At 37.0% G+C, this 12392-nt stretch overlaps 1 protein-coding gene across 9 annotated transcripts in view; it reads right to left on the bottom strand.

Moving 5' to 3' along the window:
• Nucleotides 1–10211, bottom strand: part of sm (heterogeneous nuclear ribonucleoprotein L) — a 30852-nt gene extending 20641 nt beyond the window's left edge. For 8 of the 9 annotated variants that reach the window (XM_076457656.1, XM_076457654.1, XM_076457655.1 and 5 more), the window contains exons 1-2: nt 10111–10184; nt 830–999 (exon numbers count right to left, since the gene is read on the bottom strand). In XM_076457656.1, coding sequence (XP_076313771.1) covers nt 830–883 — 54 coding nt within the window. In that variant the 5' untranslated portion in view covers nt 884–999; nt 10111–10184. Of the gene's footprint in view, nt 1–829; nt 1000–10110 lie in introns of all 9 variants that reach the window. The other variant, XM_076457652.1, reaches the window with a different exon arrangement.
• Between the last annotated feature and the right edge of the window lie 2181 nt (nt 10212–12392).

Consider the following 12392-nt stretch of genomic DNA (forward strand, 5'->3'; position numbering starts at 1 on the left):
TTAAAAGGGAAAAAAACATTGTTTTGTTGGTTACAAAGAATTCTTATGGAGTACAAATTTTGTCAAATGAATAACAATTTTTGTGTAATAAAACATTCAGTTACTATTGTTATGAATTCTACTAATTTTAGTTAGTTTTATTCTGATGTAAAAAAAACTCAAATTCACTACCTTAACCTTTAGCAGAAAGTCAACAAGGAAACGACAAAGGACTGAAAAATCCTTTTACATCAGGCTACGCTTCGTATTAAGAGAGAAGAATTCAGATAATTAACTTTGTTAATATTTTAATACGTATACTAATATACTTATTTTACACATACATGAACAGTTTTCTGTTTTACAAGCAAAAATGTTACATCGGAGAGTTTTAGCGTAGCTTACGCCATGTTGAATACGAACTCCTATTACATTTTTCATCAATTTATTATATGTACCAATACTACCATAATTCCATCATGCTTTGTTAAACTTACATGTTCTATTTATCAAATTTTATTAATTAGAAACATCCTTTGGATGTTTCTACAAAAGAAGTGAATTATATAGAAAACTATACTACCTGCACTTCCATAACAGCTAACACAAAATATCGCGGCTACTCTTAACGTTAGCACTTACTTAGGTTCTTATTCAACTTGTATCTCGTTGGCCAACCGTAACACGCTAACTTTTGACTTCAATTACACATTACTCTCCAAGATATTCACTCTAACGATAAAGTGCAACTTTACTTATCCTTAAAAAACGTATCCATTGAAAAATTACAAATCGAAGCAATGAATCACAACATACTAAAATATAAATGCAATATATTAACAAAAATTACCCGTGCATCAGGCTCTGTTTTTATTCTTTTCGCTGGGTGTCCGTTATACGCCATCACGCTTTCACTAATACAATCTTCCCTTTGATGAACGCTAATATGGCGACTACCGCCGCTGTCTTTTCTCGTAAAATAATACGCAAAGGCTTATGGGATAGTCTTTGTCTTTAAAGCTGCGCGCCAAGCATATAAGGAAAGAATAAGCACTATTTATTAAAAGTAAATAAAAATATATGTAAATAATAAAATAGTTTAGAAATACGCAAATTAAAATTACAAAACCATTTCTTTTCATTTTTACACTTACAGAAATATTTTTTACAATTTGTTACAATCACAAAAAATGCACAATTATACGCATGCGCAAAAATACGCTTTACAAAATTACCACCCTATTTTTAAATACTCTTGTTTTTTATTTACGTCTGAGAAAACGCTCATTTTATTACAAATATGTTATAGAGAAGCGATAAATTGTTCACCAGTTTAACTGTGAAAAAAACAACTATTTTGCAGGAATCATTTATCGATTATCATATCGATATCATCATGGTAAAGACAAGATTCTGCATGAGAGATCTTTTTTTTTTTCACTTGTGAACGTTTGGAAGTATACTTGTTAAGCAGTAGGCTAAATAAAAGCTCTCTTTCATGGCATTGTATGTAAAATAATTATCTATGTTGAACTGTTTTTAGATATTTGTGTAAAAAATAATGTTTTAATTTTGGTTTAACTCCAGCTCAATTATTTTCAATTAACCTGATGTACATTCATTCAAACAATTAATAATATATATGCATATAACACTCCTAACTTTCCAACCAATAATAAGTAGTTTTACAATAAACTGTCCTAAATTATAGATATTAACATATACTTATTTTGTGCAAATTAATATTCTTTGGTTTTGTTTTTTAATTTCGCGCAAAGCTACTCGAGGGCTATCTGCGCTAGCTGTCCCTAATTGAGCAGTGTAAGACTAGAGGGAAGGCAGCTAGCTAGTCATTACCACCCACAGTCAACTCTTGGGCTACTCTTTTACCAATAAATAGTCGGATTGAACGTCACATTATAACTCCCCACGGCTGAAAGGGCGAGCATGTTTGGTGCGACCGGTATTCGAACCCGCGATCCTCGGATTATGAGTTGAACGCCTTAACACACTTGGCCATGCCAGGCCAATATTCCTTTATATTATAAAACACTCAATTTGCTTCCTTTAGTTACGGTTCCAGCCCGGAGTGGCCATGTGGTCAAGGCATTCAACTCGTAATCTGAGGATCGTGGATTCAAATCCCCATCACACCAAATATGCTCGCCCTTTCAGCCGTGGGAGCATTATAATGTGAGGTCAATCCCACTATTTGTTGATAAAAAGTAGCCCACGAGTTGGCGGTGGATGGTGATGACTAGCGAGCTGCCTTTCTCTACTCTTACACCGCTAAATTAAGTACGGCTAGCGCAGATAGCCCTCATGTAGCTTTGCGCGAAATTCAAACCAAACCTTACGGTTCCAGCTTTTCTTAACCGGTAGAGGTGGTTGGTTTGTTTGTTTGTTTTTGAATTTCGCACAAAGCTACTCGAGAGGTATCTGTACTAGCCGTTCCTAATTTAGCAGTGTAAGACCAGAGGGAAGGCAGCTAGTCATCAACACCCACCGCCAACTCTTGGGCTACTCTTTTACCAACGAATAGTGGGATTGACCGTCACATTATAATGCCCCCACGGCTGAAAGGGCGAGCATGTTTGGCGCGACGGGGAAGCGAACTCGCGACCCTCAGATTACGAGTCGCACGCCTTAACACGCTTGGCCATGCCGGGCCGAGAGGTGGGAATGAGATATATAATTGGGACAAATCTGATTAAAGGACAGTTTAGTTTGAAAGTAAAGCAATAAAATTTTACTGGAATCTTCCCATCAGCACTAGCCTCGGTTTCCATTATACTTTAAATATGAAAATTGTAACGTCAGAGTTAAAAGATGTTTTGTGCTATTGCCGTGCTATTTTTTTATGATCATTTTAATGCATGCCAGATCTTAAAACACACTGCTGGCCAAAATCTTAAGGCCAATGAACATAAATAAAAAAATATGCATTTTGCGTTGTTAGACACTACCACTTATTTGAGTACAACTTCGAAAGATGAAAATAAGAAAAGGGAAAATAGAAAATAAAAATATTTTTTAGAATTTAATAGGGAAAATGTGAACACTATGAAATTAGCCTAAATACCAGTTGGTCAAAAGTTTCATACCATACCAAAAAGAAGTCCTAAACAGGGTAGGAAATGTCCAACAAGAGGTCTCAGTAGTGAGATGCACGGCCATCACTGTGGATAACTTCAAACATTCGCTTTGGCATGGTCGATATAAGCGTTTGCAGAAAGCTGGTTGGAATGTTATTCCAAATGGTGAAGATGGCTTCACGAAGATCATGCACTGTTTGGAATTGACGTCCATTTCCACAGACTTCCCTTGTCATCCACTCCCAAACATTTTCAATGGGGTTCAGTTTGGGCGAACACGCTGGATGGTCCAAAAGAATCACGTTACTCGCCATGAAAAAGTCCTTTGTCCCGCAGGCATTGTAGATTGCAGCATTGTCCTGCTGAAAGATCCAGTCATTTCCACACAATCGAGAGCCTTCAGTAAATAAGGATACTCTCTCCAACATGTCAATGTAGCCAGCTGTTCTTTGACGCTCCTGTATAACCTGAAGCTCCATTGTTCCATGTAAGGAGAAAGCATCCCAGATCATGATGGAACCTCCTCTACTGTGTTGTGTAGAAAATGTCTCCGGTGGGATGTTCTTATCATGCCAGTAACGTTGGAAGCCATCTGGACCATCCAGGTTAAATTTGTTCTCATCAAACCTTCGTCCACTTTTCTACGTCCCATGTTTGGTGCTTCTCAGCAAAGTTTAATCGAGCTGTTTCGTGGTGTGGAAGGAGGCGTGGCCTTTGAAGACGTTTACGGTTTTAAAAGCCTTTCTCTCGTAGATGCCGTCTTATTGTTTTTGAGCTGCATTCTGCGCCCGTAAGGGCCTTAATCTGATTCGACGATCGGCTGGTGTCTTGCCAGAGAACCCGTCAAATCCTCCTGCTCAATGCCGGCGAAATTTTATTGGGTAGACCACTTGAAATTCTCGTTCTATATCCCTCAGGGTCTTTTAAGAAATTTGTAATAGCAGTTTTACTACGCCAAATCTCACCAGCGATGGCACGTTGAGAAATACCTTGCTTTTGCAGCTCGACAATTCTACCATGTTCAAACTGTCAACTTTTTAGCCTTTGCCATGTTTTTACCCAATATAACACAGAAAATGTCAGTGGGAGATGTTGAGAACGCTAATGCGTTACTAAATTTCGTTACGTGTTTACCAATTAACGCTTCGTTTCTGTATGGTTTTAATCTTTTGACCAGCTAGTATTTAGGTTAACTTCATAATGTTCACATTATCCCTATTAAGTGCTAAAAACGTTTTTGATTTTGATTTTCCCTTTTCTTATTTTCATCTTTCGAAGCTATACCCAAATAAGTAGTTGAGTCTAACAACGCAAAATGCATATTTTTTCTTTATGTTCATTGGTCTTAAGATTTTGGCCAGCAGTGTATTGTAACCTTCACCTTCTCTTATTTTCAATAGTTTAAATTACTAAATTTATACACTGGTTAATAAAGATTTGGACATTTGGAAGTTTATATTGTCAGTGATTGATTATTACATTAATCAAAAGGAAATCCCAGTACCCGTGACTGTAATTATATCTCAAATCAGTCAAGAGATGGAATTTTGAGCTTAAACGTTGTACTTGGAAAACAAGAGTGGAGCAGGCGTGTATTGGATTCCATTCTATTACTCATCAGGATCTCTACCAGCCTACTTTAAAACTGAAATTATTTTAGGCAGAATTAGAGTACTGTAATCTATGAGTTTCACCTCGTGTATACAAAACAGGATCTCAAATCAGTAAAGAAACTTCGAAGCTAAGAGCTAAAATTATGTACTCGAAAAAAAAAAACTCGAATGAAGTTTACTGTGGTTTTCATAACTACAGAATTTCCAAAATCAAGCATATACCAAGCTGTATAGCTATTTACAAAAAATTCCTTTAATTGATGTAAATTATATTTATACAAGATATTGGTGATGCATGCTTTAAACTTGAATGCTCTTAATATTCTGAGTTATTCACGATATTTATTTTATTAGTTTTTACCAAAAATGAGATACACTACTCATAGCCTCCCGATAGTTCAGGATTAAGTCTATTGGCTTTTAACGTTAAAAATCAGATTTTGTTACCCGTTGTGTAGATTTTCGCTTGACAACACGAAAGCACTGCCCGTAACTAAACTGGACTACCCTATTATCGAATAGTGAGGTTTTATCTGTCACACTTATCACGCACCACGGATCCAGAATGCAGAGTACGATTTTACAACAATGAGGTACGAATCCTGAACTTCGAACTCACAGAGTGGCATGCTGATTACTTAATTATTATTAGTCTTCTTTGCATATGTACTTTAGTTTTTTCAGTTAGAAAGAAATATAACTGATAAAAAACTCACAAACAAGTAAAAAATAAACGTCTAAATTGAATTTTTCAATTACAAAAACTGAAGTTTTTGAAAGATGTGACTATAAAACTATGCTTTGAATAATGTTTTAGTCGTGTATACATACACACTACAAGGCCAAAATTTTGTGGACACCCGACCCTCACACCCACATGTCCTTGTTGAACATCTCATTCCAAAACCATGGGCGTTAATATGGAGTTAGTGCCTCCTTTGCTGCCATAATAGCCTCCACTCTTCTGGGAAGGCTTTTCAGTTGATTTTGGAACATAGTTGCAGGGATTCGCTCCTATTCAGTCGCAAGAGCTTAGTGAGGTCGGGCACTGATGTCTGGCGAGAAAACCTGACTCGCAGTCAGCGTTCCAATTCATCTCAAAGGTGTTCAATGGGGTTGAGGACAGGACTCTATGCAGTCCAGTCAAGTTCTTCCACACCAACCTTGGCAAACCATGTCTTTATGGACCTTGCTTTGTGCAAAAGGGGGAACTGTTATGCTGAAACAAAAAAGGGCCTTCCCCAAACTGTTTCTACAAAGTTGGAAGCACAGAATTCTCTAGAATGTCATTGTGTGCTGTACAATTAAAATTTCCCTTCACTGGAACTAAAGAGCTTAGGCTCAAACCATGAAAAACAGCCCCAGACCATTATTCCTCCTCCACAAAACTTTACAGTTGGCACTATGCATTCAGGCAGGTAACGTTCTCCTGGCATCTGCCAAACCCAGATTCGTCTGTCAGACTGGCAGATAGTGAAGCGTGATTCATCACTCCAGAGAATGCATTTCCAATGCTCCAGAACCCAATATCAGTGTGCTTTACACTACTCCAGCCAACGCTTGGCATTGCACATGGTGATCTTAGACTTGTGTGTGGCTGCTCGGCTGTGGAAACCCAATTCACGAAACTCCCGACAAAAGGTTCTTGTGCAGTCGTTGCTCCCAGAGGCAGTTTGGAACTCAGTAGTAAGTGTTGTAACTGTGGGCATACAATTCTTACGCGCTTCAGCACTCAGTGTTCCCATTCTATGGGCTTGTGTGGCCTACCGCTTCGTGGCTGAGCTGTTATTGCTCCTAGATGTTTCCACTTCACAATAACAGCACTTACAGTTGACCGAGGCAGCTATAGCAGGGCAGAACTTTGACGAACTGACTTGTCAGAAAGGTGGCATCCTATAACAGTGCCACGTTGATAGTCACTGAGCTCTTCACTACAACCCACTCTACTGCCAATGTTTGTCTTTAGAGATTGCATGGCTGTACGCTTGATTTTATGCATCTGTTAGCAATTGGTGTGGCTGAAATAGCTGAACCCACTAATTAGAATGGATGCCTACATACTTGGACCATACAGTCAGTGTATATATATATAATCATGAATAAATTGAAAATGAATGCGAGGTCTCCGATAATTGTTTGTTTTGAATTTTCACATAAAGCTACATGGGTTGGTTTGTTTTGAATTTCGCGCAAAGCTACTCAAGGACTATCTGCGCTAGCTGTCTCTAATTTAGCAGTGTAAAACTAGAGGGACGGCAGCTAGTCAACACCACCCACCGCCAACTCTGGGGTTACTATTTTACCGACAAATAGTGGGATTGATCGTAACATTATAACGCCCCCACGGCTGAAAGGGCAAGCATGTTTGGTGCGACGGGGATTCGACCCCGTGACCCTCAGATTAAGTCGAACACCTTAATCAACCTGGCCATCCCGGGCCACAAAGCTACATGAGGGCTATTTATGATACCCGTCCCTAATTTGTGCTGTAAGACTAGAGGAATGGCAACTAGTCATCACCATTCACCGCCATTTATAAGGCTACTCTCTTTCCAACAAATAGTGGGATTGACCATAAATTATAATGCCCCCACGGCTGAAAGGGCGAGCATGTTTGGTGTGATAAGGATTCGAACCCGCGACCTTCAGATTCGAGTCGAGCGTCCTAACACCTGGCCATGCTGGGGCACTTTTCTGACAATAATTGAGGATTTGTCTACATAAGAAATCTTAATAAATATTTGCACCAGCACAATATTAGGTAGTCCAGATATAAATGTTGTTTTTGAACTGCTGGGCCCGGCATGGCCAAGCGTGTTAAGGCGTGCGACTCGTAATTTGAGGTTGGCGGGTTCGCATCACCGTCGCGCCAAACATGTTCGCCCTTTGAGCCGTGGGGGCGTTATAATGTGACGGTCAATCCCACTATTCATTGGTAAAAGAGTGGCACAAGAGTTGGCGGTGGCTGGTGATGACTAGCTGCCTTCCCTCTAGTCTTACACTGCTAAATTAGGGACGGCTAGCGCAGATAGCCCTCGAGTAACTTCGTGCAAAATTCAAAACAAATCAAATCAAATGAACAGCGAAGTTTGGAAACGTATAAACCAGTGTCGTAAAACATGCTTTAATCAAAATAAGCACCATTTGCTTCAACAAGTTTCTGCCAACGTGTAACGATGCCATTTACGCCCCTACTAGAGAAATCAGAGTTTTTCTGGTTAATGAGCTCCCTGATAACTTCTTCTGCAGCTGCCTGGTTTTGAAAGTGTTTATTGTTCAAAAAATTGTCAAAGTGCTTGAAAAAATGAAAATCTGTAGGGGAAAGGACTGGGGAATAAGGTGGATGAGGCAAAACCTCGATACCAAATTCGTTTGATTTTTGGAGCATCATCCTTGACAGGTCTCATAACGCTGATTTTGTTGATCTTCAGTTAGTTCATGCGGAACCCACTTATCCAACTTTTTCGTCTTTCCAATTGCACTCAGGTGGTTGGCTATGCTTGATTTGCTTGTGCCTAGCTTTTCTGCAAGCTCACGTACTGTTGTATGGGGTCTGTCTCAACTGCTTCCCTTAATGTGTTTTCACCTAAGGATGGCTTCCTTCCATGACATTCGTGGCCTGCAAGACTTTCATCTCCACGTCCAAACCTTTGGAACCAACTCTGAACTGTACATTCAGTAACAGAGCCATGGCCGAATGCTTGATTGATGTTCCATGTAATTTCGGTAGCTTTTCGTCGAAGTTTGAAATCATAGAGGGAAATCAGACGAAAGTCCTTCTTGTCCAAGCTGCTTTGGGGGATTCGAAAGTTGCTCTGAATAGAGTCGAAACAGCAGACAATTAAGATACCTTGTAAACGACAAACATTGGATTAAACCGACCAACCAACGATAAGTTACTAAATATTCAGCTTCTAAGTCTCATAATGAGAATTCCGACATTTATGTTTGGATCACCTAATATTTACTACAGAAACCAATATTTTTAGCAAAGTCGTATCGATGGATTATAATTTTGAAAATACTTACATATAACTGAATAGGTATGTTAAAACGAAGATGAAACTGGAAAAAAAAATCTAATTCTAACAACCCGGGAATGAAATGAGAAGAAAATGTAAAATAATATGTTAATCATAATCCGTATGCCATATTCACTGCCGTCAAGGCCTTTCGCTTGAAACCAGTGGATGGAACAAGAGAGTGTGCTATAGGCGCTATATGTGTGTGTGAATGTTCATGAAAAACTACTTTTATTAGTGTAAAACAGATTAAGTGACCTATAATTATTACAATTTTAAATTAAGTCACCAAAAATTATTTCACTTTGAAAACTGATTATCTATTTCTTTTTATTACAGTTTTGCTGGAATCAACTTTATTCTCACTCACAAGAACTGACGACCCAACTAATTAGTCGTTTTACTTTTAGTTAAAACAAATTTAAAAAGTTCAAACACTTTTTACATCTGAAGTTTGATCGGGCTTGCATACACAAATTGTGTTAGATATATGTATTTGAAATGACAAATAGTGCTACGAGTGTGGAAAATATGAGGTAAACCTGTAGGAGATGGGTTAAAAACAATATATAGATTAATAAAATCACTAATCACTAAATCAATTTTTACAGGTGCATAAACGATTCAAAATTATTTTATACCATACATAAAACGTTAAAATACAAAGTCTGCTCTAAATTATCCTGTTAACAATATTAAAATGTATACATCAAAACATTCATTGTGAAATACGACAGCTGAAAGTTTTCGTACATTTCCTATGCTGTCTTACGTATGTGTCTCATAGACATAGAATGAGCAAATTGAGGAAAGACCCGCCACTTTATCCTCATCGCGCAAAAAGATAACAACATCCTTACGTAACTTTTACATTCTCATGCTTATCCATCAAAATCTTAACGAATACAATGTATATGAATACACATAAGTATGAAGCCACTCCATAAATGAGTTATTATAGCATAGAAAAATATATATATATACCACAAAATGTGTCAAAAGCATTAAACAAAGTAAAGCGCCGTTATGCAAGTACTACTAATAAAACACAGATACAATTTTTCCACATTGCCGCTGGAAGGTCTCGAAATCCAAGCCAAATTAAAATTAAATTTAATCATTCGTTGTGAAAAAAATACAGTTTTAACAAATGTTTAATAAATTTATTTAGCTATATCTACCTTAATTTAATTTCTCACGTATTTATTTTTAATATTTTAATCTACTCTTGGATAAAACTAAGAAACCGATATCATTGTCACACACACAGTGAACGCCCTGCTTTTACTTTATATCACATAGCTTCTTTCCATTGTGAGTAGTGGGTTGCTTTTTTCTTCTCGCGATACCGTGAAAGTATTCAAAATATAGACTAATAAAATTAAATCCAAGCAATCTTACCTTTATCATTCGAGCATCTCAATACCTCTCGGTTTAACGAAAAAGCTAATAGCGCCTTACGCTTCTCTTCTGAAATTTTTTTAGAAACAAATCGCCCTCTTACGGTAGTATTTCCAAACTTAGGAAAATAACATCAATTTAATAATCATTATTTTTACAGTAAAGATGGAGACGTAAATTATGTATTGATCATTTGAATAATTAAAAAGCATATTCGATTTGCAGATAAAAGCAGTATTATACAGTCAAGACCCGCCACTCCGTTGGCTTGAAGTAATTCTTAAAAAAACAAATAGAACTACATATTTTGCAAGTATGTCGACATCGTAAATTCCATCTTGTTATTTTTAACTTTTAAAAGTTTACCCTTTGACAGTCGGAGAAATGTATTTCTTTAATATATTTTACAACAATAGTTAATGTGTTCTTTTGATGAAAAGTACATTCTTATTTCCATAATATAATATGTAAATAGATATTAAATATAAAAGGTAGAAACGACTGTACGTAAAGAAGTCAGTAATTACCAGTCAAAAGCACCTAACCTAAACACAAACCCTTATAAACTGATATCAAAAACTATTATGTGGCAGAGAAAACCTATAACGAAAAATACTATATTATTGTAACAATTACTGTCATTCGACGAGTTCTTTTTGTTATTTAGCGAAAAAATTATGATTGTTTGTTTGTTTTTGAATCTCGCACAAAGCTACTCGAGGGCTATCTGTGCAAGCCGTCCCTAATTTAGCAGTGTAAGACTAGAGGGAAGGCAGCTAATCATCACCACCCACCGCCAACTCTTGAGCTACTCTTTTACCAACGAATAGTGGGATTGACCGTCACATTATAACGCCCCCACGGCTGAAAGGGCAAGCATGTTTGACGCGACGGGGATGCGACCCGCGACCCTCAGATTACGAATCGCACGCCTTAACACGCTTGGCCATGCCAGGCCCGAAAAAATTATGAAAATATCCAGTCCACTTGACGAAACAGAAAAAGTTTCATTAATTCTAACAACCTTTGTTGAGCTCACTCAGCTATAGGCTTAACTTACAAATAAATATAAAGAATTATTTACTTATTAAATTTTATGTCATAAATATAAAACGCAAACTCAAAATTACCGAGTGACAGATTTATTTACTGACTAAAATTCTCTGGTACTCTTAGTATTATAAACTATATATTTTAATGTATGGTTCGTAAATGATCTCGTTAAAACAATCCTAGACAGATCTAAAACTTCTGTGCCAGTTAAATAATAATACGCAACAATTTCATCAAGTGAGGAGTGGTTTAAAAGATAATCAAGGGTATAGTTAAAAGATTATAGGGTCATTTGAAGAAATGAGTTGATTTCGGGATGTATTTAGAATTGAGTTTACTATCGCACTTATTGAATTACTTTGTACAAGTAAATTAATTTTAAGTTAGTCTTACTATTGTTAGAGAAGCTTTGCAATATTGGCCTACAGCTCGCTCGTTCGTCTCCTTGTTGGTATTTAGATAGTTGTTATACCGTGGAGGTTAAGGTTCATTCGACCTCTTCCTCCTTCCTTAACTTTTGTGAACACTGGTCTTAAATATTGCTTAGACACTACACGAAAGCCGGAGTAACCCTCATTTACTCCAGTCCATTTCAGGGCAATGTTCATGCACAGTCGACGGACACATTTGTGCAAATATATCATTCTCTTTTATAAGTTCCACAATTATTTGAACTTTCATTAGGTAGGCCTAATCAGGAAGCATTTACATTAACACTCTCGTAATGTTAATTAATTAGGTCTCACGCTAATGTGGGTAACGACTATATATATATGTAAATGTATGATAGTCTAGTAGTCGATGGCCTGGTTATTTTCTATTTTTGTGCTAATCTTTACAGGTACATAGTTCTTAAATACCACATATTCATAGGAGAGAAGGCCACTTTATCCTTATCCCGCAAAGAGAGATATCAACATCCATCAGTAACTTTTACATTCTCATGCTTATGCATCAAAAACGTAACAAATAAAATGTATATGAATACACATAATTATGAAGCCACTCCACAAATCAGTAATTATAACATAGAAAAAAAAAAACAATAAACGTGAAAGTGATTCACATTATTGTCGCAAATCTCTTACACTTGTAAATTAGAGATGCCTAGTGCAGATAGACCTCGCGCAGCTTTGCGTGAAATTCAAAACAAACTAGTTCTTTAGTTTCTGTTTTAACTAATGTCTGATATTGTTAAGACAAAGATTTTTATTTATTTTTCAAAATAG

Source organism: Tachypleus tridentatus, chromosome 9 (assembly GCF_004210375.1).
Source record: "Tachypleus tridentatus isolate NWPU-2018 chromosome 9, ASM421037v1, whole genome shotgun sequence".
Lineage (NCBI taxonomy): Eukaryota > Metazoa > Arthropoda > Merostomata > Xiphosura > Limulidae > Tachypleus > Tachypleus tridentatus.